The 27,475-nt window shown below is 42.2% G+C and overlaps 1 protein-coding gene across 1 annotated transcript in view; it reads left to right on the top strand.

Annotated features, from left to right (window-relative positions):
- Positions 1–27,475, top strand: part of nr5a2 (nuclear receptor subfamily 5, group A, member 2) — a 68,425-nt gene that overhangs the window by 35,968 nt on the left and 4,982 nt on the right. The window contains exons 5-6 of the mRNA XM_054602333.1: positions 2,702–2,821; positions 7,764–7,911. Coding sequence (XP_054458308.1) covers positions 2,702–2,821; positions 7,764–7,911 — 268 coding nt within the window. The remainder of the gene's footprint in view (positions 1–2,701; positions 2,822–7,763; positions 7,912–27,475) is intronic.

The raw sequence follows: 27,475 nt of genomic DNA, 5'->3' as shown, positions 1-27,475 counted from the left end.
GAAACAAATATATATATCTTCTTTGGAGTAGAACCCAAATTAACTTATCCACCAAACACCTCCTCATCATGACTCTCCAGATTAATCTTCAAAAACACTTTGAGTCTAAGCTGCTACCCCTAAACAAAGCCTGTCAATCAATAACATTGAATGATCTTATTTTAGGATTCATTGTTAGCAATCAGTGATAGCAGTGATAACAAGCATATTGTGTATCACTTGGCGAAACGGGGAAGTGAGAAACACTCAGGATAAAAGAACCCAACACGTTTGTTTCCTACTCAGTCGACATTATTGGAAACAGTAAATTAGCAGTTATCTACACTTTCCATGACGACGTGGTGAGATAAGAATTAGCTGGCTAAATAAATCAGCTGTTTTATTGCTCCCGGTGAGTTCAATAAAAACTGCTCATTTGAACTTTGTTGGGTCATATTGTGAGTAAAGCGAATAAAGTAATGCAATCAGCCAGCGTTGGACTGCATTGGATGCCTCCAGATAGTACTCAGGACTTGCTAGCATGAAAACACAATACGAGGCGCTTGTCAACTCCATGTCAGAAAGTTCATACTATCTGAGAGAGCAGGCAGCAGATCTTGTAAGATCAGGCGCCATGAACGTCGCTTATTTGACAGAGCAAAGGAAGAGCTTGTCAGGGAAACAGCTCGTGTCGCTGGCACTTAAAAAAGGTCAGCGAACTGAACCCCAACCCTTGGTCCACCCTCGCGCCTGTCTGTCTGTCACCAGTTCCCCATTTCCAGGCGGGTGTCCCCAGCCCTCGTCTAGGCCGCTATCACCCGCCGTCATCCCCTCTGAGCTGCCCCGCTTTGATGACACGGGCCTCTTGTCAGAGAAGAGCTTCCAGGCAGGCAGAGTGAGGACAGCCCTTTGATGAGGACCCCGACACTTGCCAGCACTGCTGACATGCAAGGGGGGTCCTTTGAAGAGCCTGGGCCTTACATGTACCCATCCGTCCATACACACACACACACACACACACACACACACACACACACACACACACACACACACACACACACACACGCTGTTACAGGGTATATGGAGAAACAAAAAAAAGTGGGGCCGATAGAGAAGTCCCTCCTTTGACCGTGTTTCTTGCTCTCTGATGGTTTTAATGAAGGCATTTGAATTTTTTCATCCTGTAGAAGCATTCAGTGTGGGACTACAAAAAAAATGTATGTATAGGAGGGAGGAGAAGTGAGTCAAAAAAAAAATGTTAGAAAAGGTCACAGAAGCTTTGTTGTTTTTTGTCATTTGACTTTCACTGATAAAAGAGAAACGGGAGAGAAGTAAGGCATTCAAACATTGGGTACTTTTGGGTTTTTTTTTGCTGCATTTTGCTTTGCTTTTTTATTTATTACATGTTGTAACGGTTCATTTAAAATGTGGAAAGAATGATGAAGGCATGATGGAACTTTGTTACATCTCCAGATGAACCCTAATAATCTGAAGGTTTACCTACATCAGAACCAGTACAACAACCAAATGGCAGCTGAGGTCAAAGACAATCATAGTCGGGCAGCTCTGTCCTCCAACAGTGTGTGCCAGGTCAATGTTAATGCACAGTTATTATTTTGTCTGCCTGAAAGTTAAACAGACACTGTTTGACACCAGCCACAATCACTAGTCATAACAATCCTAATCAACTAGCAATAGACTTCAGACTGGGCCACAGCCACTGTCATTCATTTAATAAAGTTATTTTTTATTTTTTTTTACCTAAGGTCATTGTAGATTTCAACAAACGGACCTCTGTGCAATTTCCAGACAGCACAAAAAGAAATTCCTTTTAGCAGTGTTCATGCTGCACCTGCCTGTGTCGCAAAGTTTTAACATCGATCCACATTCTTCAACCGACAAGTTGTGGTTGACATTAGTGATGAACATCACGGACAGTTCTCACAGATTCAAAGCAACAAAGTGATTCACATCACCACAAAACCGCAGTGTGCCAAGAAAGACACATTATTTCCAATGATACCACAAAGAGGACAATGTTTGTTGATAGGAAAAAAGGGGGGGAATAGGAGGAGAAAGAAAAGAGCCTCTCATACATTTTCCTCATTCCTTCCTTTTCAATGTGGCCTTTTTTGTCTGAGTCTGGCTATGCGGAGTAATGATTAACACAGCCAGGCATGGGAAGAGACTAACAGTTACAATGGAGGGGGTTGTTTTGGTGTAAAGAACCAGCTCTTTGACCTCAGCTTCCCAAGCTCACCTGGCAGGTCCCTGGGAGCCAGCGGCTGGCATTCAGGAGAAAAAAGAAAAAAAGCCTACTTAATCATTATCATCTGTGGAATCACTCAGAAACTACTGGCAACGGGCAAACAGATAAACCTGGCAAAATTGTGATATCAGGCACGGAGCAAATTGCTTGACTGAGCGATGAGAAAGCTTTAGAGTGTGTATGGTGGACTTTTGAGCTTTGTGTTGAGGTTGAATAAATAATACCAGAGTGGGCAACTGATTGACCTGTGAGCAAGCTTACCTTTTAAACAGCTGCCTGTGATACTGACAAGTCACTGAGGCTGACACAGCGCCTCAACCATTTGTTTTTGAGGATGGGATACTTGATATTTCTTGTGTCTTAGTGAAATATAAATCGATCAAACATCTCTTTTGGTTTGTTTCTAGTCGAGTCAAATAGTTGACCTGATGTGTTTTTGTTTTTTTTCACCAGGTGGACGACCAGATGAAGCTGCTGCAGAACTGCTGGAGCGAACTACTCATCCTCGACCACGTCTTCCGGCAGGTGATGCATGCCAAGGAGGGCTCCATCCTATTGGTCACTGGCCAGCACGTGAGTTGGTTTAAAAACCCACCCTGGAAACTTCCAGCTACCTCCACCCTTTCCTTTTTCCTTTCAAAAACCCTGCCGACCATGCTTCACTTGCTCCTCAGGGGACCCTGCAACACCTCAACATTTCCCTTAAAGCCGTATTGATCACTCGGCCGCACGGGAGTCCCCGCTTCATTAAAAATGGATAATGCTTTATAGATATATACTAATGTCACCAGAATAATCAATTTAGCATTTTTTTTTATTTTCTAAGTGCATAAAGACTCTGCCAGCGCATAAATAAAGCACTCGGTTACGCATGGTGCAGCATAGAGAGTGGGCGGACAGATAAAGAATGTGGCTAAGTATGTTATTTTGTCTTACTGGGGCCCTTAAGGAACTCGGTGGGAACTGATGCCTGAGGCCCGAATCGAGGTCCTCAAAGCCTCAGGATACTGTGATTCTGTTTGACTTTATACACACGCACACACACAAACACACACACACAAACACACAGGGAAGACTCCTTCAGCGTTGAGCAGGTTTCATAATCTCCTGCACACACAAAGACATGAGACTGCTCATCATGAATATGACTCTGACCAGTGGCATGGCTGTCAGTGAGATGAGAAGCCCTAAATTATAGATTGGCTGGCTCTCCAAAACATTGCTCCTCAACAAAATGTTTTACAACAAAAGATGCTGGTATAAATATTGAAGCAAGGCAAGTGCATTGTAGACAGGGAAGTCCTGCATTACGTCCATGATTCTGAATGAAGACAAGGTCGGAGGGTAGAGTTTCAGAGTAACTGTAGAAGTACTGGCTGTGGTAAATAGTCAGTAGTACTTCTAGTGTTGAGTAGTACAAACCGTGGTTAATAGTAGTAGCCTTCTTGGCATGTACATCAGGCCAATATGCATAGGCGAAAGAGAAAACACAAAGAAAAGGAAGAACGAGGGAGAAGTACTGATGGAAGAGGTGGAGGAGATCTGGAGCAACGATGGAGGAGGGCAGAAAAGAGGAGTATGCACAATGAGGGCAGGAGAAAAGTAAAGGGATGAAGAGGAGGAGAGAAGGAAAGGTGTTTGAAAATAGATGGAAGCAGAGGGCAAAGTAGAAGAAGAGAAAGAGGGGGGGGGTGAAGAGGAGAAAATGAGCGGAGAGATGGAGGAAGGAGAATGAAAGAACATGGCAGAGAGGAAAGAGATAAAGAGGTCTGTTGAGTAAAGCAATGGAAGAAGGGAGGATAAGGCAAAAGGAGGACAAAGGTGTGAGGAATGAGAAGGAGAGAAAAAGAAGGTGGTACTAAGGAAGAGGTGAAGGAGATAAGGAAGGGCAGACTATGGAGGACAGGAGGAGAGGTTAAAGGTGGTAGGGGACAAGAAGGGAGATGATGAAGCAATGAGGGATCGAGGAGATGATGAGAGCAGTTTGAAGAGAACGGAGCAGTAAGGAGGAGGAGGAAGAGGAGAAGGAGGAGGAGGAGGGCCTGATAATCAGGGGAGGCACAGGACGGCAGTTTCGTTTGCATACTGTGGTTAATGAACAGCTGGTGTTGAGGAGGGGGGGGCAATGGGGAAAATTATGTGTGTGTGTGTGTGTGTGTGTGTGTGTGTGTGTGTGTGTGTGTGTGTGTGTAGTGTGTGTGTGTGTGTGTCTGAAACAGTTCATTATTTCCTATTATTCTCTGCCTGGCCAGGGGTGACAGCACAGAGACCACACCAGGGATATTTAGAACACAGTAGCAGCATTACCCAAAGCAAATGCTACACACACACACATAGCAAATCACATAATGACTGTTTGGGCCAACACACTGCGCCGTTCATTGGCCACCACTGGTCTGTAATGTGCTAACATTCAATTGTTACAATATGCTCATGATATTGGCCAATGGGATATTATGTAATTATCCTTCACGTTCAGGTAGTTATTTGTGACGGCATTCATTTTTATTTTTAACATGATTTTCTACGTTTGGTCGGACGCTTATGTCTTGTTGTTGCATTACATCCAACTCTATTTTTTTCATTTTCTTTATATATTCCAATAAGGCAGATCAGGCCAGTTATATGGTTAAAGTTTAAGTTGATAAAGTTTGTGTTGGGAACAACTTAAAAGGCCTCAAATTGGCAGTTATTTTCTGTTTTATTAGAGAAAACTCTTTTAGACAGACAATTTGTTAGAATGGAAATTTGGACAGATTTTTCTCCCCTTTTGCTTTGAATCATGCCTCTTTCGTCAGTCCCCGTTCCACTCATACTTGAAAGGAAACCCATGGTACGAGCAGATTTACTGTTGTAGCCTGTCATTCAGTTCCTGTCTTCTGTCTCTTTCGTCCCAAAGTTCTTCACTTGCTAATTTATGTCTTTTTTCTTATTTTCTCTGAACTGCTCCATGCAGTCATGTCACCATCAGCAGTGAGAAATGGCCATGAGTGGTTTTTGGGGGGTTTTGGTGGGAAGAAAAGAGGCTTGTTCTTTATCCTGTCACAGCATCAAACGTAAAAAAAATGTGTGCAAACATGAAATGACAAAGATTGGACTGAACTGTTGAATGATTAAGCAAGGCCTCACAGCTTGGCAGCCAGTTTTCGGTATGAAAATCCTGATATTTTGATAGCACAACGCTCCTGGTGTACATGAAATTCAAATGAGGAAGAAATGCAAAAACAGAAGTTCCTCGGCCAATAGTAGATTTCTGTGCTTTGAAACAAGGTACACTTTCCATCCATGCCTTCCACGCACATCAAAAGCCCTCTACCCATCAAACCGAGCTCACCTTCCATATTCATCTTTAATGTTCTGCTAAGGCTGTCCATCGTATTCATGATGTGTTAAGATTTGAAGGTTTATTCATATATTTACTCTCTATGTCTCTCCAGGAGGGATAATAAAGTAGTATTGATTGATTGACTGATAAGCAGGTCATCGGGGTTAGTGCTAAGTCTGCTATAGTGACATTATAGCGTTTTTTTCTTCTCTCTTTTTACCTGAGGCTAGAAGGCAATAACCCAAGGCATCACCATCAACAGTCCAATCCTTCAATGAAGTTATTTCATGCACAGTTGATTTTATGTAAATTGATTGACATCTTGGAAGGGGGGCAGTGTCTGCTGTTCATCGAGTCATAACTCTTAACAGTCTCCAAGGTGGGAAGGAGGAAGGAGAGAGGGACAAAGGAGTTAAGGATAAATCGGGAGAGGAGGTACAGTAGTGTAGTAAAAGAGAAGGATAAGAAAAGCAGGATAGGAGAAGAGAGGACAACACAATGTATTGTTAACATTTACTTTGACCCTTCCCTTCTTCATAGATGAGAAACATGCGCCAATCATTCTCTATACACAATAAATTAATTCCAAATCGGGGGGGGGGGGGGGGTGTTTTTAATTGCAAATGGAGGCTCACAGGGACCCTCTTCCTCCCTGAGCTTTAGGAACTGCAAACGCCAACATCTACCTTCCCCAGGAAACCCTAGCAGTCAATTATGGTAATGAATTGTCAATAAATATAAAAATTTAATATGGTCCTGCTTACTTTGAGTGGCAGCTAAGGACTTGCCTCCCAGACAAATGTGCTGCGGCTGCAGATATGAGGTGCACATGAAAAAGGAGTGCTTGTGTGTGTGTGTGTGCGTGTGTGTGCGTGTGTGTGTGTGTGTGTGTGTGTGTGTTTGGACAGATGGGTGGACCCAAGAAAAATGGGTTTATGGGTAATCTATCCATCTATCTTGTTTTTGTTGTGTCTCAGCATGCATGTTTTTGTTTTGCTGTGTAACAGAGAACAGAGAGAGAGAAGTCAAGTCTGGCAGGTCTAGTCAGTTGGAGGTGAACTCCCATGCGTTCTTCGTACGCCTACAGCAGGTTGTCATAAAAAAAACTGTTAAACTGAAAAAACCTACTGCCTGCAGCTGCTTTTTTTTGACACATCCACCAATGTCTCATGCTCTGACAGACAGACCAAAGCTTTTGACTGTGTTGAGAGTGCAGAAGAGCAGGTACGGGGATGATAAAAACATTACATTTTGAGTGTTTTGTATAGTTATCTATCAATTTTTGAGTATTGGGGTTTAAGGATATTTTCATTGATTGAAATAAATCCTGAATGGGCTAAATAAACATCACAAAGAAATATCCACATTTAGACATACTAAAATCAAGTGAAAAAGGCAAAAAGTAGGAAAGGGGAAGCTAATATCTATAAGGTCTGCTCTATCTAAACTAGAGGAGGTTTGTTCTTCGAGTAATTGTTTGAAATAAACCATTACTAAGTGTCAGTATGATAAAGTAATTGTTCTCTCTTTTTTGGAAAAAATCAATTATTAGAATTTTGATTAAAATGCTTCAAGATCATCACCTGCAGGGCATATAGGGGAATGTGCAGTCTGTCTGAAGTGGTGGGCCCCTGCTGTCCTCCTCTGGGTGGGATCTTTTTTCTTTAATGCTAATCTATTATTGGCCAAAACACCAATCAACAACCAGAATACAATATTGACATTGGTCTAATGATGATTTCCAAATTTCATCAATTCTCTACCAATGTATTGTATGTGAGAGTAACAAACTGGCAGTAAAGCAGTCGGCAGATTTATACAGTAGCATATTAGAAGATATATCTTAAAGTACTTATTGCTAACTGCACCCACAGGCAACACGATCCCATCCCATTTCATTGAACATAAGAAAGTAGAGATAAATAGTCAACTAATGTAAATTAACATGACGCTATCAGTTGGTTTTCCTCCTGTTCTCTCCAATTTTTGAGTCACGAGCCTCCACTGATCTAAACATGTTGAGTTATCTATTTATCTGGCTATCTTTGCTACCCTACAAGTTGCTAACAAGCTAAAGCTATCAAGACATTCTATTAAACATCCACAAATCAAAGAAAAACTCCCCCTCTGATGCATCATTTTCTGCCTTCATATCATCTCCTAACATTCATCTCTCCCTGCTATTTCCAGGTGGACTATGCAGTGATCGCTTCACAGGCGGGAGCCACCCTCAACAACCTGTTGAGCCACGCTCAGGAGCTGGTGGCCAAGCTACGCTCCCTGCAGCTGGACCAACGGGAGTTCGTCTGCCTCAAGTTCCTGGTCCTATTCAGCCTGGGTGAGTCTATGAAAGCCCTGAAGTGGAAAGATTTGAAGGGTGGATACTGTAAAAGGTTCCTGGATAATTGTTCCTGCCCCACTAAAGTTGATGCTTCTGAGGTATGAATGGTGGATGCATCACAGTGATACAGGCGATAGAGAGAGGCAGGAAGAATGGGAGAAAAAGCAAATGGAAGTACGAAAGTGGGAAGAGAGAGGGTGTGGAAAGGAAGGAGGGAAGGGAGGAAGGAGGGGAGGCAGGAAGGGACCAGTGGTCAGGAAGGGACAAAAGAGAAAGTGAGGAAGGAAGGGAGGAAATAAGGGAAGTATGGTTCTCTTCCAACATAGAAAAGAGAGAAAAACAGTTAGTGGGAACGTAAAATGAATGTTGACAGTTTACATTTTAGGTAATTCAGCTGTCACTCTAGAATGAAATGAAATGGCATTGCATGAAGTACTTACACTCTTTATTCAGTGTATAACCCTAATGATAGCGGGAAGCCTGTTTTGAGAAATAGCAGGAGTACTGACAAAGGAGCTGCTGTGGACAGAAAAAACATATATCCTTTGATGTGTACTCTATATTTAGAATATTTTTACTCCTTTATCTTACCATCAGACAGCCCTTTCTGACGGGAAACTGCCCTGAAAAGTAACCGGCCTTCGTTGACAAAAACAGTATAGATAAGTTTCACTTTCAGTTCAGGTCCATGTTGGAAAATATTCTAAGTTCACTTAAACGGATATAGATTATTTTTTCTTTTAGAAGAAAGTGTGCTAGTACTCCTGTCTGCTTCCCCAAACTGGGGGCTTGCCGACCATCATTTTTAGTTTAGGATGTGGGAACAAGCCAGGATGTGACATTTTGGGGGGTTTTGGGATTCTTTTTTTTTTCCTTTGAGTTTTGGCAGGTGAGAATGGAAATGAGGGAGTTGGGGGGTCAAGTGAGGAGGCAAAAAGGGAGGAAGAAGGAGATAGGGGGATGATGAAGTGGGAGAGAGAAGGGATTGCTGGGAGGCAGGTACCATGAAGCATTTGGGATGGACAGGTGGGAGGAAACTGAGGCTGGGAGGAGAGACGGAGCATGGGATTCGGGAGGAGAGGGAAGTGGAGGGATATGTAGCCAAATGAGTAAAGGGACTAAGAGAAGGGGTACATTGATGTGTGTTTGTGTGTGTGTGTGTGTGTGTGTGTGTGTGTGTGTGTGTGTGTGTGTGTGTGTGTGTGTGTGTGTGTGTGTGTGTGTGTGTGTGTGCGCTTGTGTGTGTGTGTCTGCTCAGATCCCAAAGCTGCTCTCCACTCTCTAAGCCGAGGTCAGACATTGCCAGGAGACTGTCATCTCTGTCTCTTACCTAACAAGTCTGCAGCAAATGGCCTCTGAGGAATATACACACACACACACACACACACACACACACACACACACACACACACACACACACACACACACACACACACACACACACACACACACTTGACCAAACCTATTTTAACATCTTACATTACTGAGGCCAATGATGTCAAGGTAGCCTCGCTCAACCTGGCCCCTCCATGGCACTGAGAGCAGCAGTGTGATGAATATTTTCCTCATCCTTAGCTACCCCTCCCTCCATCCAACTGTAATCCACAAGGGTCATACTTTCACTTCTTTACCTCCTCTAAACAAAGAAAGAGGGACTAATGAACTGCTAGGCAAAAGCGTGCACACACACACACATCCAGTACACACACACACACACACACACACACACACACAGGTGATCAGGCAGGATTAACGTTTGTGTTAGCGGTGTTTGTGGTATAGTGAAGAAATAGGGAGGGATGGGGTGGATTGCAGTGGGGCATTGGAGTCTGTGTGTCTGTGTGCATGAGTGCGTTTTGTTTGTGTGTTTTCTTCTTTTTTTTTTATATGGGGCAGGGGCTCATGGTCTAAATAATTTGGCAGAAACATCATCCATAATGAAAGGCTCACCTGAGGGATGTGTATCGCCCCCGGCAGTGCCTGTTCAGGCCTCCTGTGAAAGAAGCCCGACACAGCCGGGCGCAGCGGCGGCTGATGGGGATCAGTGTTGGTGAAGGTGGTGGGGGTGGGGGGTGAGGGGGGGGGGGGGGGGGGGACGGGCTGGAGTAATGTAAAGCCAGGAGATTTAGAATTGATCTGATGAATATCTCACGCAGCTGAATAGAGATGTGAGCTTGAGAGACATACATTTACCTGAGTGAAAAAGGGCATCATGTGTGTTGCAATGAGACAGCAGGAGGGCCTTCACACATCTGTGTGTGCGTCCACACATCTGCTTTTGAACTACAAGCAGACACAACTAGGGACCATCTTGCGGTGGGACCTCACCAGCCGGAATGCCCAATAGGACCATTGCACTGTTGCCCGTTGCTCTGTCCACACCAATCTTCGAACTTGGCCTTCATTTTGATCTCAACTACACGCCTGTAAAGTTTCTTGACTGCATCTTACACAGTTTGCGTCCACAGACGGACTCACTCACACATAATCAATCACAATACCAGCGCTGCCGTTGCTACTGGAAATGAATTAAGATTTTAGTGAAATAAGGCATTAAGGTAGCTCTGCGCTGACTGCCGAACTAAAAAGATTAGACTTTCCCCCTTTTTTATTAGCTTCATTCAATCTCTAACATGGGTCCCTGTATTCTCAGCTGGGGCTAATATAAATGGACTATGTTGATCATGACACTGGTTTCATTGTGGGAACTTACTGTTTGTTCTACTTTACTGGTATATATACTGTTTGAATATGTCTGAGGAAATAGTTAGACTTTCATTGGGCATGACATACCCATGTCTGCACGATATTTTGTAGAAAGCAAGCATTTTTTTGACTATCTACTACATAAGCTTCTGCTCTCCTTTGTGAGTCATGAAGGTAGTTTTACTCCCTCCATCTCCCTGCCCCTTTTTCTTTCCCAATCCTTTTTGTGTCTCAGTAATTCTCCCTCTATCTCTATCTTCATCTCTCTCGTTCTGTGGATGAATCGGTCACCTCCTCCCTGCCAGAAGAGCTCTTAGTTAGGCCAGGTGTCGATAAAGACGGGGATATAGATGTCACTCCAGCCGAGAGGAGACACTTGTCCTGATCTGTGTGTGTGTTTGTCTTTCTATGGCTCTGCTCTCCCTCTCTCCCTCTCTGTCCCCTGTCACTCTTTGCTTGTCTTAAGTGAAGGCTTTCACCCTCTATCAGGGATGAGATTATCACTCTCAGAGCATTGATCTCGTAAGTGTTTGTAGGACTGTGAGCAATAATTTGTGGGCGTAGGGTGTCGAGAATAAGACCGGCAGAATGGCAGATATAGAGAGAGAGAGTGCTGCGTGGGTCAGAGTTCAGTAAAGGATCACTGGTAGTCGTTTGGTTTCAGAACACTGTTAATGGGACTTTGATTTCCTTTAAAAGGCTCACAGGCCTAATAGAAAGACTGGTGACATGGGAGCCAAGAGGTGAGCAATGGGTCGAAAGTTCAAATACAGACTGAGGAAGGTGAAAAAAAAAGACTCTTCTTCCCACTTTGGGTGAATTAACTCCACACTGCACTCTACAGTATACTCAGTAAAAAAATCTTCGAGGTAGAATAAGAAAAGAAGAACAAGCTTTCCTGATCAACTTTCCCCCAAACCTCATGCAGATGTATTCTGATACACGCATCAGACAGTTTCCATACTGGCAAAGCAGATGCAGTGACAGAGGTCAGAGACTGTTCAGTCAGCAACCAGTTAACCCAGCTCTACAGGTCAGACCCCATCAGGTGTAATTGGGTGAGACAGGCGCTGCCAGTCCTTGTCAGCCAAGAGGAGAACCAGAGTAGCTGCCAGACCAGCGCGGGGTGGTAAATGCTCCCAGCGGAGGGAGCAGATTTGTGGACATAGCCCTAAATAATGCTCCCATATTGAAGCCTTTAGAAGGAACAAAGCCAGTGAAAAGCTGCTAAAATGTAGAGAATTGTAGGCTCGTGTTTGGTTCATCTGCAGCAAAGGTTTATTTCATTGGTAGTTCTGTTGACTATGTAAATGTAATCTCCATGTGTTTCCCTTTATTTTGCTTTAAATAAAGCAATGGGTCAAACACTGCATTATACATTAATTTAATGGATTAAAGTAATGCAAGTGATTTTATCTTTAGCCTAGAACGCCAAACACTGGAAATAAACTGAACCATAATTTCATGCCTGTTTATTTAATCTGTCTGTTCCAGAAGTTTATTTGAACTATATCCTTTCAGTATCAAATAAGGCTGCAAAAGATTATAATTTTTTCTGTTATTGATTTATTTGATGATTATCTTCTCAAATAATAATCATTTGGTCCAAAACATCTAAAAGAAATTAGTAAATAATGGCCTGCAGAATAAAATAGTTGCAGCTCGAGTATTAGGTTCTTGTATGCCTTCAAACACAAAGATGGAAAATGATTTACATTTTACTCTCAGCCTGTAGGACACAACAAGATTGTTGGTTAGGTAATATGCTGTTTAAAAGTCAAACCAAAAAGTTTATCTTCAAATAACAGATTAGAAAACAAAAAAATATATACATTTCCACGATATAAAGCCTATTAATACAATGAAATAAATATTCAAAACATGGTGAAATGATGTGTACAGTAATGTTGGCTGTTCTTTATTCAAGGTCGGCGATCAGAAATCAGTTCTGTTGTCCATTCATAAGAAACCAAGACAGCCAGTGATTCAAGAGCTGCCTCAGCACCACATTAACTGTCTGTCAAGTGATTAGTCAGGCTCTGAGGTTGGAGTTTAGAGACACCCACCTATCCATCCCTCCCGCCTTCCATCCCTCACCCTCATCCAGCCCCTCTGCATTGTCTCTTCTCTCATTGCTCTGCCCTTTCTCGCTCTTTTTTTTAACATCCGTCTTTGTAAGCCTCGATCTATCACAACTCCATCCTCCCATCCAACTCCTTCGCTCCTCGTTTATCTTCACCCGCATCTGAACTGCCATTTATCTCTTTTCCTCCCTCCCTCAGCTTTTCCTCCACCCCTTTCCTTCCGTTGAATGTCTTAACTACAGTCATTTAAACTTGTGTTGAGTGTCTGTCTGTCTTTTCCTCTTAAAACATTTGCGCTGAGATAATTTCACCAATCTCTAAATACTGTAAATGACAAGTAGCACGACTTTGTAATAAGTTATATAAGAATATATATTTTTTTTAAAATGAAATAAGTAGACTTATTGAAAACAAGTGAAATTGTGTTACAAAAACATTTCAGAAGTGACTCAACCTTGATTTTTTTTTCCCTCTCACTTTAGCCAACCTATCTGTTTATCTTTCCATGACTACACTTACCAACCCCCTCCCCCACATGTATTCCTATGCTGGGATCTCTCATTAGCATGCTTAGGCTTCACACCGAAGACAGGTTTTGTGCACCGCGAGGTCAGACACCAATCTGCTGACAACACAAACACAACAAACGTGATTAACCTAGACAAAAGAAAGACAATTATTCTCTCTTTCTTACTCTCTCTCTGTCTGTGTATCGCCACACAATGAGAGAGAAAAAAAAAACTGAAATTCCCAGACAGGTACATCCTAATTAAGCAACAGCCGAGGCTGCTCAGAATCAATGCCCTGATCCCTGGCCGGCCAGCAAGGGAGCTGGCTAATTCATGCACATCACCCGCCCTCCTTCTCCCCCATAAAGCCTGGCAAATATTAATTTCCTGAAACGAACCAAATAATTCAGAATTTGGTCGGCGATTGATAAACATTGTGAGGCAACGACGGTTCAATATTTATATCCATTGAGGCCATTGAAGGGGCCGAATAATGGAGCATATAACCGGAACAACGCTTCACAACTAAATTAAAAGCAACATCATAGGGCCTTTTTCTTTCCTTTTTGAGCTGCTTTCTGAATGGGACCCAAGCTTTTTACTGGGCCGTAAGTCAACGGAATGGAGTCATCATCAGTACATTTGACCTGATCAATACATGTATAATGTTACGGTTAGTGTTTGTATGGATTGTTAGGCTATGGCTTACGAGAAACCTTGACTCAACATGAAATGTATTCTCCTGCTTTTAAGAGGGACCAGGAAAAATATAAAATAAAGCATATTTAACTAAAAGAAACAGCAGAAATCACACAATAAAGGAATATCAAACACTACATCACCCAAGACTGCTACTAGGGTGATTATTTACAATAGTAAAATAGTAAATAGTACAATTACAGTGTACAGTGTGGGAACGGAAATCTGTTCACATTGTGGTCTCACATCATACCCTGCATTGCATGCATGTTGCATTTAGTTTAGGCAAAAAAAAAAACTCTCTTATTAGGACTCCAAGTTCTTAGATAAAGTTACATTTGGGGACAGTAGACTTGAAGTAGACACACAGCTCATATCCACATTTCATATTTACCTCCACTAGAAGTTCATGAGAAAATACACCCAGATACTGTCTGAAAGCATGTGTGTGAAAAGTGGCACGAATGTTTGCATGTCCCAAAATGACAGAGTGAGGAACAGGATTGGTGCAATGACAGCAGTAATGTGAAATAAAGTAGCAGTGATTGCAGTTGGGCAAACACTATAAATGTATGTATGTGGTTCATAAAGTGCAATCCGTGCCTCGAGCGACTGCGTCTAGTGCTTTTTCATCACTCTGTTTGGAAACTTGGCGAAGTGCTTGGCAAACACGTGCTGATTGACAAGTATTGGTCCCTCATTTTGTCAAACAAATCTTTTTAACCCCCATCAGCTTCTCTTGGGCATCAACGCGACGCAGGACACAAACAAAAAAATATATGCTCAAACTTTGTCCCCCGACAGAAGAGCTGAACCCAGCTAATCATGTTTGAGTGTCCTGACTTTTTCTTTCATTTTCTTTCATCTCATCAGGAGCAGTTGGGAGTGTGTGCCCTAAAGCAATGAACCTAATACTTCCGCCTATTTTCTGTCAATTTTAGCCGAAGAAATCTAACGTGGCGTGCAGTCAGCTGCTGATGCCGGCCGCCACTTTGTAGGGAATTCCATGTAATGAGGCTGCCTAAAAGGCTTTCAGACTTTATCAAGCAATAAAAAGCTCCAGGTCTCCAGCCTACCACTATTACCTGGCAATACTGCAGGCTGTTGTCATTAAGTAGCAGTTGGGGTGAGTTGTGGTGGTGGAGATGTTAAGGGCCGCCTCTCACCCTTGACCTGACTCCCCCCCTTTAGCCTCCGCCTGATATCTTGCCTGATAAACCTTACAGTTTCCTGATGGATTTCGACATTTCCCAGATTATCTCCAAAGTATCTTTCCAATTTACAGCTCAAGCTTGCCTCTTTTTAGGTCTTATCACATTCTTACAGGGATTTATATGGTGATCGTGTTGTTGACACTGTTCTTTATCTGGTTCTTAACATAGCCTGTTATCAGAGAGTAAAGAAACATAATAGGGGCCCTATGTTTACAAAGGGATTTGTAAATTGACGGACCCCAGTAACAAACAATTAGGTGATAAATAAGTGATACGACAAGCCACATCATTGTTGTTCTTCATTCCCAATCTGGTAGATAGAGAGCATAGTCTACTACTGAGTCCTAAATCCTATAATGACTGAATGAGTAAGATAGACATGCTTATGGGAATTAAATACTCATAATAACCATACTTTTGGCTATTAGCGACCTAGATTACCATTTTCAATAGTTCAGAGAAACCTTAAAGTAAAACCACATTATAGCCTCAAAAATCTTGAATTGTCTACATTTGTATGATGTGCATCTTACCACAGTGGAGTAAATAGGTGCATTTGTTACATTTCATAATTTTTCTCAAGGCCTAAATGTGGTGAAAGTAGAACCAAAGAGACCTGGTATTCAAATGTTGTAAGAAAATATTAGATTCTCAATGTATGCCTGTCACCTTAAGACAACTTTCTTATTACAAGCCCTTATAATGAGCAAAACATTTTTGAACGAGCACTATCACTGCTCAAGTACACTAATATAAATCCAAAGCATGCAACTTCATCACAACAGAGTGCTCCTGCAACAAGTAGAATTACAAGAGCTGTAATCTTTTTATTAATTTCAGCACTATCCACTCCCAGTAGCAGTCATAACACGTGCAGCCCGGCTACCATCTGCTCGGTGGCAGTAGGATTTAATACACACTTTAACTCACTGCCCTGCCGAAGCATTACAGGACATATCCCCTAAACTTCTCCTCCCCTCCATCGATACACTCACTAACTACCATAGCAGTAAGCACAACCAGACAAATGCTCCTGTAAAAGTTTTTTTTTTTTCACTCAAGAAAAAAAAAAACGTCTACTCCGTTCTGCCTCCTCTCCTGCACTCCCATGTGGGGTGATTTAAGATGGGCAAGCTACGGAGAAACTGTTGCCCTCCATCTCTGCCCCCCCCTCATTCTCCCTCTCCCTTGGCCTTATTACAGGCTGTCAGTTTATTATAAAACATTAGGAAAGCAGAGGGACACTTGCAGTTACTGTCCTATCGATCGGCAGGGATAGATTCTGTGATTTAGAGTCCGCCTCTGCTCGCGCCTTCACATACTCGGCCTCCTATTAAGGCACCAGCGCTTTGCTTTTGCTATTGATGTCTCAACATTAACAGTTACAAGCTGCTACAGAAAATCAATGTTCAACTTTTATTACCGGCTGCATAAAGCAGAGGACCTCCCGCCAGCTGGTACTTAGCAGTCAAAAGGCGGCGCGGACGGTCCGCCCGGCACGTCAGGTGTTTTTCTAAGTGATATCTGCAGTAATATAAATCCTGCGTGCAGCATAATGGGGATTTCAGGGGGGCAGATGAGGGCCTAAGAGCTTAGGGGGATACAGCATAGGAAAGTATAGCTCGGCAAACAAATTAGCACATGCTTGCAAATATCAGTGTCTGCACCTGGACAGAGACATGAAATGTGTGGATGTATGAAGGGAAGGTTTTTATTGAAAAAGTACAATTAAATATCCACACTTTTTTGAATGTTGCCGTCAACACACCTCCATTTCTCCGCCACAAAAACACTCATACATTACACCTAAATGTCATCAAGCTTAAAATGATGATCGATCCATCGATCCATCCAACCACCACCCCCGACTATCAATCCATCATCAGCATCAACCTGGATGTGTGTGCACTGTAACCCAGGTAGCGTGGATCTAGAGCGGCCGAGGCCTCTCAAACATTTATGAGGAGCTACCGAGCAGTGGTGCGGCAGCCCTTCTGGGACAAACAGCCCCCGGTCCTGTACTCTCAGTCCCGATCAATGGAACTCAAGTTCATTACACACACTTTTCAGCCGAACGGCAGCAACAGATCCCCCCCTCCTCCTCGTCGAGCAGCCCACTGCTGGGGCTCCATTCCACTAGCTTGTTTACGTGACTGCGTGTAAAGGGGGGGGCAGGGAGTGTGTACCGGTGTGCACGTATGTGTGTGTGTGTTTGTGTGTGAACAGGAGCTGTTCCCAGCGGGCAGAGCTTGAGGTTATCATTATGTACCTGTCGGTCCGCTGCAATGCTAATGCTAATGCATTCTCAGTGGCAGTTTGGGTCCCAGCGCTGTGCTAGCTAGGTTGCTACTCCTCTCCAATTAGATGCTGAGGGATATATGCTTGGGGTAAGGAGGACAGGCCTGGGCTACCCGGGGCCCTGCGGAGAACCGGCTCACATTAGTCGAGGAAAACAGACTAAGAGTACAAATTGTGCATACATTGGAGTTCCCACTCTTTATTTGAATGATTTGAATGGAGACCATGTACTCCCTGGCTGTGATTTTACGTGACCTATTAAGTTCTGGAGGTACTACACACTTAAACCTGTTTTTGAGCTGTAAACTGCATGACTGTACTGTGATGAAACACATCAATTAATGTTAATGTTGATATTTTTTACCGGAATTTATAAAAAAAAATCTGCATTTCATGGGCTAAAAAGGCTCAACATGCCATCTACTGTTTTAAATCTGAACCTTGCAAAGCCAATGCTGACATAGAGTTGACCGGTTGGAACTAATCTATATCATTCAATTTATTTAAAAAAAAATAATGTTAATGCCCTCTAAACAGAGGCCATGGGATGTCACAGAGAAACTCCTGCCGCACAAATCCACTGTGGGGACTGTGTGTCTATGTGCGTGTTGCAGCAGGAGAGCAGGGGGAAAAAACTAAAACAACTGCCACAATCAAGCACCATATTGATCAGACCGCCTGCCTCGACCTTACCTAAACATTACATAGAAACAGCAGCAACTCTCCACACAGAGCTATCTCCACCAGTTATCACTCTGGGTTTGTTGCTTTTTCTTTCCTTTTCTTGCTCTCGTGCATTCTAGGAAGCCCTCACTGACACACACACACACTAGAGGTGAAAGACTACTAGAATATTGTACTCAAGTAAAAGTACTGTTACTTTAAATATATATTATATTACTCAAGTAAGAGTAAAAACGTGTGAAGAGATGTAAAAGTTGACAGTCACTCTGAGTAAACGTTATTGCGTTACATTTAAAAAGGGGGGGGCTATAATGACATATTATATGACTTATAAATCAAAGAACATCTTTAGACAACATATTGCATTCATGTTTACTTATACAAAAGTGTAGCAAAAACAGCAACAAGAACCCCTCTTTCAAATCCAACAGAGGGGCACTTGGCAGTAAATACAACTGATTATCAATTATGAATACTATATATATATATATATATATATATATGTGTGTGTGTGTGTGTGTGTGTGTGTGTGTGTGTGTGTGTGTGTGTGTGTGTGTGTGTGTGTGTACATATATACAGTACCAGTCAACATTTTGGACACACCTTCTCATTCAATGGTTTTTCTTTATTTTTTTTTATTTTTTTTTCTACATTGTAGATTAATATTGAAGACATCCAAACTATGAAGGAACACATATGGAATTATAAACAAACAAATGCTCAACTAACCAGAATATGTTTTATATTTTAGATTCTTCAAAGTAGTTGAATGAGAAGGTGTGTCCAAACTTTTGACTGGTACTGGTACTGTTAAATATATATTTACAATATAAATATATATTTATATATATTGGCCTGTGATACGCTTAAGACAGTCTTTAGTGTATCACAGGTCAAATGTTTAAAAATAAATATGCAATCAGATGGACCTCCAGCTTTACACACCCACCTTGTCAATCATATGTTAAGTTGTAAATGTGAATGGCTTCATTCCATCAATCAGTAGGCGCAACAGTGATAGTGCTGCAACTGTCGTTTACGCAGTAAGGACAAATCTTTATGACAGGACATTTATGGCCACTATAGCTCACTATGTGTCGTTAGTGTTACTCATTGGACAACCATTACTACAGTAATGTAAAACCAAAGGAATGAAATAAACTCAGAGGCATACTGGTTGAGCAAATTAAAAAGAATGACACACCAACTTATATAAAAAGACTTAATGCCCATTTATAATACTACTATGAATCGTATTCCTCCCTTTGTATTTTAAAAATGTTCTTATCTTTAGAATGAAGCTCTCAATTTTCACTGATTTTCACTGATCACTGATTTGTGACTGGCTTTACTTTTGCAAACTTGTGAGCTTACACATGAAAAAAAAAAAACACTGACAATAACAGTAGAAGTAAAAATAATCCTCTACATTCACCTACCGCCCTGATATCACAAATGGAACTCACTGGCATCACAGACATGTCTGGCATGTGGGTTGTCAGCCATTGTGTTCCTGTTTGAATGTGTACAGTGCAGAGGAATGTGTTTAAACTATGGTGGTGGTAAGCTATATGGTGGTCAGGTGGCTGCTATACGATTATACACCCTTTTCCCTTTGCTCTTTGAGCTTCTGTGTGTGCGTGCTTGTCTTTGGACAATGCGGTTACGAGATACTTCTGGCAGGGCAGAGAACAGCGGAGCTTTAAGGTGATGCGTGTGTGTGTGCATGCTGAGGCATGTGTACACGCGTAACCAGAGACAGTGATTAAACGTTTTAAAGCGCAGATGATCCAACAGGTGCTCGCTGTCTCTTGTCCTCCCAGCCTTTTTTTCTCTCTCTCTCTCTCTCTCTCTCTCTCTCTCTTTCTCTACTTTGAGCCCACTCCTGAACCATCACAGCTCCTTTCTTGTCTCTTAGTTCTTGTGCTGAAGGATATTTTAAGCAACAAAGCCCTATGAGTCTACTGTCTTACACACAATGACACATACATGTTGAGCATAGCTATTCCTTGTATTGCATTATAAAACAACATAGTGATGTAAAACTTTAGAGATGCTTTCAAATGTTATAAATAAGGGTCAGGGGGCCAACACATGTTGAAACACAAGCATGCATCAATCAATCAACCTTCTTTGCACACACACGCATCATCAGAATATATTTTTGTGTAATGAAAAGGAATTTTACTGCGCACTGCCAGACATGTGTCATGCCAGCTCTTGGCCTTTGCACGCTGCCTCAGACATAAAGCTGTACTTTGGTGCCACCTGGCACTGATATCGATAGCTACTGTTGGCATGACACTGTGAGCCTGTAAATTCTCATAGTGCTCAGTGATGTCTGACACATGGAAACTCAACAACTTTACAACTGCCCACAAACAAGGATCTGATAAAATAGAATGATTAATATTATTTTTTTTATTTATTATTCTGCTTCTTCTTCTTCTTAAGATTGGACGAAAGTTGCCGTTTCTTTTTCTAATTGGTCAAAAAAACCTCCCATTAATCCTTAGGGAATTAAAACATCCAGGATCTTCCCTAGTTATTTTTCTTGTTAAGTTTTTTTTTCTTCATTTTTTGTACTACAAAGTACTTTTCCATTTAGAAATTGCACCAAACAAACACCACTACAGGAAATCTTTATTTTTATTTTTATGAAACTAGTGTCTTTGTGGTTTATCTCAAAATTACTAATTTACTCTAATGCCCTTGTAAAGTGTACTTGAAAGTCCTTACATTTGGCACAGAACAAAACATACAGTGAAACCCCAGTTCTCCAAATCAACTTCAGCTTTGAGTGTCGGTGTGCAAACATGCCATCTTATATTAGCCCTGGGGTGGAGGAAAGAACAGCCACCGCCATCCAATACTTTCGAATAGATTACACCCCAATTTGCACTTAAGTTGACTCCACTTGTCACATGACAGGGGACGGAAATCACAAAGAGAACAAAGAAGTTAAATAAAGGTGTTGAAAACATGCCGCACACTCTTTAATTTGCACTCTACCTGCTGGCTTCCATCATCAAACGAGAACGGAGCAAAGGAGGAGGGAGAGAGCGGTGCAGATGTAAAACGAGAGAGTGCAGGAGAGGAGAGGAAGGAGTGAGAGGGAGAGGGGGGAAAAATGACGCTATGGATTAACTGTCCTTCATGCTGAAAATATACATCCCCAGGCGCTTGGCACTGAATTATTAATTCAAATTTGTCAGAGAAAGAATGAGAGAAATCTATTGACGGGGAGACGGGCCCTTTAATGGTCTCATTAAAGGGGAGGCTTCCCACACCAGGCACCTTCTGTACTGCTGCAGGACTTTTCGGGGGCGATGGAGGGTTGGAGGGGGGTACTTGACCCCCCAATGATTTTCTGTCACTTTATCATAAACAAGAAAGGTTGACATGCCCCTCCACTCCCCAACGCTTTCCCTCCACCAGAAAACAAACCCTGTGTGTAATTAGCCAAGGGGTGCAAAAGTGCACTGAATGTAAACAAGGTTCACACGCATGATAGAAAGAGGCAGCAACTACACACACACACACACACACAAATTATGTTGAGCCTGCTCCTACTGTTGCTGACAGGTAAAAATGAAGTGTGGGGGGGGGGGTTCAGTTCAGAGGACCCTGAAGAGTCCCCACACAGGTACAGCCATATTGATTTCTAATTCATTCAAATTTGATTTTGTTCCAATACACTTCTCCATAGATCATTAGCTCAGATTACACAGAAAAGTGACTTTTCTTCTGTATCGTTGTCCATTAGATTTGAGCCTGTCAGTCGAGTGTTAGCGTCATTAGCTGCATATAGCTATGTGACTAGGAGCTGTTTTGGTGTGGGGGGCTTAACTGTCTGTAAAATCCAGATGGCATTAGCAAGGGGAAAGAGCAGGGACCTGTGGGTGAACTGCGCCGTCTGAGGTTGGCTCATTGAAAGGCGTTTGGTTCAGCCTCCGAGGGACTAAAGAAAGGGGAGGGGGGACTAGAGGGGCCACAGATTCATTGCTGATTCAAATCTCTCAGTATCCCTCTGGCAAATGGATTTTCATAATGCTGAGACAATGTGATTATTTTTATTTTTTTTATCCCAGCAACATTATTTTTATCCCAGTGAGTCCGCAGCTTGATAACATGAACAGCAGCAAATCGGGCCAGTAGGTAAACAATATTTTAAGCCACAAAACAGAAAAATCATTAAACTCTTGACATGTGAGAAGCTGGAACCAGAAAATCACGGCTATTCTCCTTAGTTAGGGATCAACAAATCGATTAATAGACTAATTGTAGCAGCTTGTTTGTACCAATATGACGGCACATAACTTCCACCATTGAAGTAGAGTAACACAAACTATCCCTTTAATACTTATACACACTGATATTATCCTCCCAGCTGTGCCCATTTGTTGAAGGCCTGTAAGTCCATAATACCACAGCCACAAAGAGGACCAAGTGATACAGGATGTAAATTTGTTTTCCCCCCTCACCGCAGGATAAACCCCCAGCACCTTCCAGCCGGCATAGTCAATGAGGGAAGCTTGTCTCCTTCCTGTTCGGAGCGCCTTTTCTCTTGTTTTTTTTATGGGACCTAAGGCACTTTTCCTCTCCTCTCAATATCTCTTGACCTCTCTCCATCGCCCCGCCGAGCCTGACGACCCGTCCTTGGGCGACAGGACAGAACCAGCCACTGCCTGTGTAGCTTAACAACTATAGCAATATTGTCAGAGGAGGTTAATATTTGACTTAATATATCCCCAACTGGAATGTACCTGCGTAATTCTTATAGCCGCATGGCGTTTGTCCCCCTGAGTGGCTAAAGGGAGGGGTTGATGAGCCGGAGAGCAAATTGAGCCTTCATGCTTTATTCTAACACACTGACAATAGCCTGTCCCCATTGATTGCCACAGGTTTCCAGGAACTGTGAGACAGTTGATATTATACATTGTTAGCGCAGAGGATATTTAGCCTCTGGACACTGGGCTCTATGTTAGCTTGAGGGCATGTAGCTACAGTATATCACTCTATGCTGGTAAAAAAAACAAAGGGTCACTTTTCTAGATGAAGGGTCACTGTTCGTGGCTTAATGAGGCCTTTGTTAAATGATTAAACAGTTAATGTGAAGGATACTTCCTGAGATCCTTTCACTTCATTAGATACAGAAGAAAATTAATTTCCTAATTAGCTATAAGCGATAGGCGCTCTGTAGGCTAAGATAAAACTGTCCACCAAGACGTATATGTTGGATGATGTGTTTTAATGTAAATCCAAGCCTAATCCTATATCATAGCGTAAGTGTACCTGTATGCTCCAAAAAAAGTGCATGTTGTATGGTCTAAGAGCATCTGAAACCTCTATACCCCACACATTTCTCACGTCAGAATTAGGGGGCTGTGTCCGACAATTTCTGATAATGACAACCCACTTCACATAATGATTGACCTGGTGAGTTGAGGTGAAAATGTTTCTCTCTACCGCTCTTTTTTCATTATTTACACAACTATTTCTGTCAATTTTCATATGTATAAATGAGTGCAGCACCATGTATGTCTGTCAGTATAGACTGTCAGCAAGTGTGCGCCATTAATCCTTTATTTAAATGATTATCTTTTCTCGCTTCTGTCTATGACAGCAGGCTTTTAAACCATGAATCTACAAACAGTAATGTGTGCAGCATGTAGGTCAAGTCATTGTTATTAAAGATCAACATTCAGCTGATACGTCCTCCTCTTGCATCCTGTGATAGGATAATCACTGTATGATGCTAGTTATCCTTTTAGCCTTTGGTGTATCAAGTCTCAAAGAACAACCATTTAATGTTAAGGAGCAATCAACATATGTTTACCCCCCCTGTATTTTTTATCCGCCTCTAATGTGGAGGCGTTGTATCTGAGAAAGGGAATTCCCCAAATGGGACTTGGAGGAAAAAAAGGAGGCTGAGATCTCCGGGGAGAAGAGAAACTTGTTTGCTGGCAAGCTTAGATAGATGAGGGAAGCAGAGTCTCCTATAGAGAAAAAAAACAGACACACACTTCCACGTGAAATGCTGTCAGTGGAGTATCGATGCAATCTGCTGTGTGTGTGTGTGTGTGTGTAGCTGTTAGAGCGAGTTTGTGTACTTTATGACTTTATTGTGTTGTGAGGGTAAAATGTGGGTAAAGGAGGTTGCTTTTCTCCAATACAAAGCCCAGCAGTGCACCGTAATTCCCGTTAACCGCGCGGCCATTGCCCCTTGGCCCGTGAACCTTATTTGTTTTGAAATCCCTTACTGCCCTGTTTTTTAACACCACGCTCATACACACTCACACAGCCACATTCTCAAAAGTGAACACACAGCTCTACATGTTGATTATTGTAGGCAGTCCTTAGTCCTCACTTTGTCCCGTAAAACCCACCCAGAGTCAAAGGTTATTGGGCTCTGTTCTTTAAACGCCCCTTTCTCTGATTGGAGCTGAGCTGTGAGGCAGATTAATAATGAATAAAGTAGCAGTTGACATTGTTAACTTGATAGCAATCCAGTAGGGTGCAATAAAGAGGACTTGGCCTGGACACGGGTTCAACTCCTCGCTCTTTGAAGCACCGCTGCCGTAGTAAAAGGTGCTTCAACTTTGATCGTTCTTTGCTCGTATAAACTCCTGTGAAAGTCCCAATTGGAAGACCAGGAGCCCCCCAATTCCCGCCTATACAGGAAGTGACTAGTTTGTCTTCCACTCACGTTTAATTGGCCAAGTTTACTGACAGCACTTGACTCAATAACTGTTTATGACCCAAGAGTTTTATGTGTTGTTTTTGGACAAGGAAGGAAACATATGTTGTGAAGTTTGAACGGCTCAGTGAACTTGGCAGCATGTGACTGAGGTATATTGATTGGGGCACTAAAGGTGTACTGTGAGAGACTATTGTGATGTTTTGCTATGTATAACATGACAACAAGACGACATGACTGGAAATAGTTGATAGTGTGATGAGGAAATAGCATGATGGAAAATAGAGGTGTGGAGGTAGTAAAAGGTGTGACATATTACCTTGTACAACATGAGTTTTTTCTTTTACATAATCAGCCTATTCTGATCTTTTTCACCCGTCTTTTTATTACAATTTGGCTCAAGTGTCAGGTCTTACTCACCTAGAGTCTATTACCATGCTGCCTTACTGCTCAGTGCAGTATACTTTAGCTTCTTAAAGTCATAAACAAAGTGGTGCATGTTTGCTTGAACTTTGACACCAAGTGGTGTTTTTAATTTTATTTTTTCGGATCAGAGTTTTTTTTACACCACAGTGTCCAGTCTGTGAGGCATCAATGAGATCAGAGTGTTGTAATGGAGCAAGTATTTGCATGAGTGAATGTGCAGTGTGTCTGAATACTGTGTGTGTCCCTGGAGCAGGTGGATTGCAAAGGGCTGTGTAAAAGTGTAAAAGCACATGCGGATACACACACACACACTCACAGCACAGAGCAAATCTTTTCTAATTAAAAAGCACAGCGGTGATTTCAGGGGCTCTGTGATACAGAGAATGGATGTGTGTGTGTGTGTGTGTGTGTGTGTGTGTGTGTGTGTGTGTGTGTGTGTGTGTGTGTGTGTGTGTGTGTGTGTGTGTGTGTGTGTGTGTGTGTGTGTGTGTGTGTGTGTGTGTGTGTGTAGGTCGTTTGCTTCAGCATGATCGCCTGTCAAATGAAACAATGTATTCCGCGGGACCTCGGGGTTTCCATTTGAGTATTCAGACTCGGCGCTGCAACGAACTGTGGCTGTTTTATGTGAAAAAAAAAGTTGATAATTAGTCCCACAGTGACTGAGAAATGAGATGGAGGGCGAAAGAGAGAGGAGAGGGGGAGGGGGGGGGAGCGCTTAGCACACTTAATGCTCCAACCTGACACTGTCTGGGAATCATTGATCAATTGTTTCTTTTGGTTGTTTTTTCGCCCCTAACCCTTTTTTATCCTTCATCGCCCCTCTCCTGCCTTTGCATGATCAGTAAATTAGAATCAAACCACTGATTTGACTTTGTGATTAGCAAAAACATTAAGCAACATTTCTCATCAACCTGAGTGTTTTTATTTATTTTTTTTGCAAAGGGAGTAGGTATCGAGCTATTGTCATTTTGGCATTGTCCTTTAATTTCAAAATGGACTCATGTCATAATTAGCAATTAAAATGCTGTCTTTTTGCCTCAATTTCCATTAATTAGCTTGACAGAGACATTGGGTACTCATTCTCTGTATGTTTTGTTTTTGTAGTGTTTTGGAAGGTGTCTGTACTGCAGAGGGAACTTGGCCTATCTCGTATCAGATTACATTACAAATTTTACAGACGAAATAATTACCATGCCTAAAAAGTAAATTTGTAAAAAGATACTGTACATTTTCAGACCTTTTGTATGGCGTTGCATTTGAAGATGTTTCCTTTTAATCTTTGTCCTTTAATCAGTGGTTCAACGGCATTACTGTTAACAAAACTAAAATCATTTAATGGCAGAAAGGAACCCTCATAAGAACATATATTGTATTCCAAAAACCAGGGCTGATACTGAGGACACTGAGGTCATGTCATGTGAATTTGGGGGACATCTTATAAGGAATAGTATGTTCTTCAATTAAAAACTAAACACATGATGAGTATTTTGTGTATTGATTTCAGGTTTAGACTCAAATGACTATGCTTTGACACAGTGATAAGGGAAAGATAATAAATGAACATCTGAATAAAGTAAGAAATATCGGGTGAGGGGAGGTGCAGTGGAGGGTTGTGGACTCTTTTCTGAAAATCAGCAAAATGCATTAACACTAAGTTACATTTTTAAAAGACTTTCTGAGCAACTCTGGAAGTTTGTTTTCCACGTCTTTGCAACATTTTTTTTATTGTGCAGATAAAAACAAGTCCATTATTTTTCTTGTTGACCTGCGTAGGACGTCCGTGTGTTAGAGCCTAAAGGCCTCACTCCACTGGGTTAGCTTATGTAAGGCTATACCAATGCTTCTCGGAGGGGTTGGTGGCATGAAAGCCGGTTCAGCAGTCTGATAAGGGGTCAGACAGCTGAGTGGCAGCAGGAAAAAGCACATGCCATGTTTGTTTGGAGCCTCCTTTGTCACCGACCGCACCCCCTCCCCCTTTTCCTGCCCTCCTCTTGGCCTTATTTAGCCCCCGCCGTGTCACCCAGAGGTCAGGGTGATCACGCACATGCTACACGCCAGCTAACACATACACAGGAACAGGCATAGACACACACACACACACACACACACACACACACACACACACACACACACACACACACACACACACACACACACACACACACACACATACATATTGTAATAGCATGGTAGAGTGCATCATAGATGGAAGTGCCTTGAAGGACCTGCTTCTCATTCTCT

Source organism: Anoplopoma fimbria, chromosome 8 (assembly GCF_027596085.1).
Source record: "Anoplopoma fimbria isolate UVic2021 breed Golden Eagle Sablefish chromosome 8, Afim_UVic_2022, whole genome shotgun sequence".
Classification (NCBI taxonomy): domain Eukaryota; kingdom Metazoa; phylum Chordata; class Actinopteri; order Perciformes; family Anoplopomatidae; genus Anoplopoma; species Anoplopoma fimbria.
This window is presented reverse-complemented; position numbering and strand designations above follow the sequence as displayed.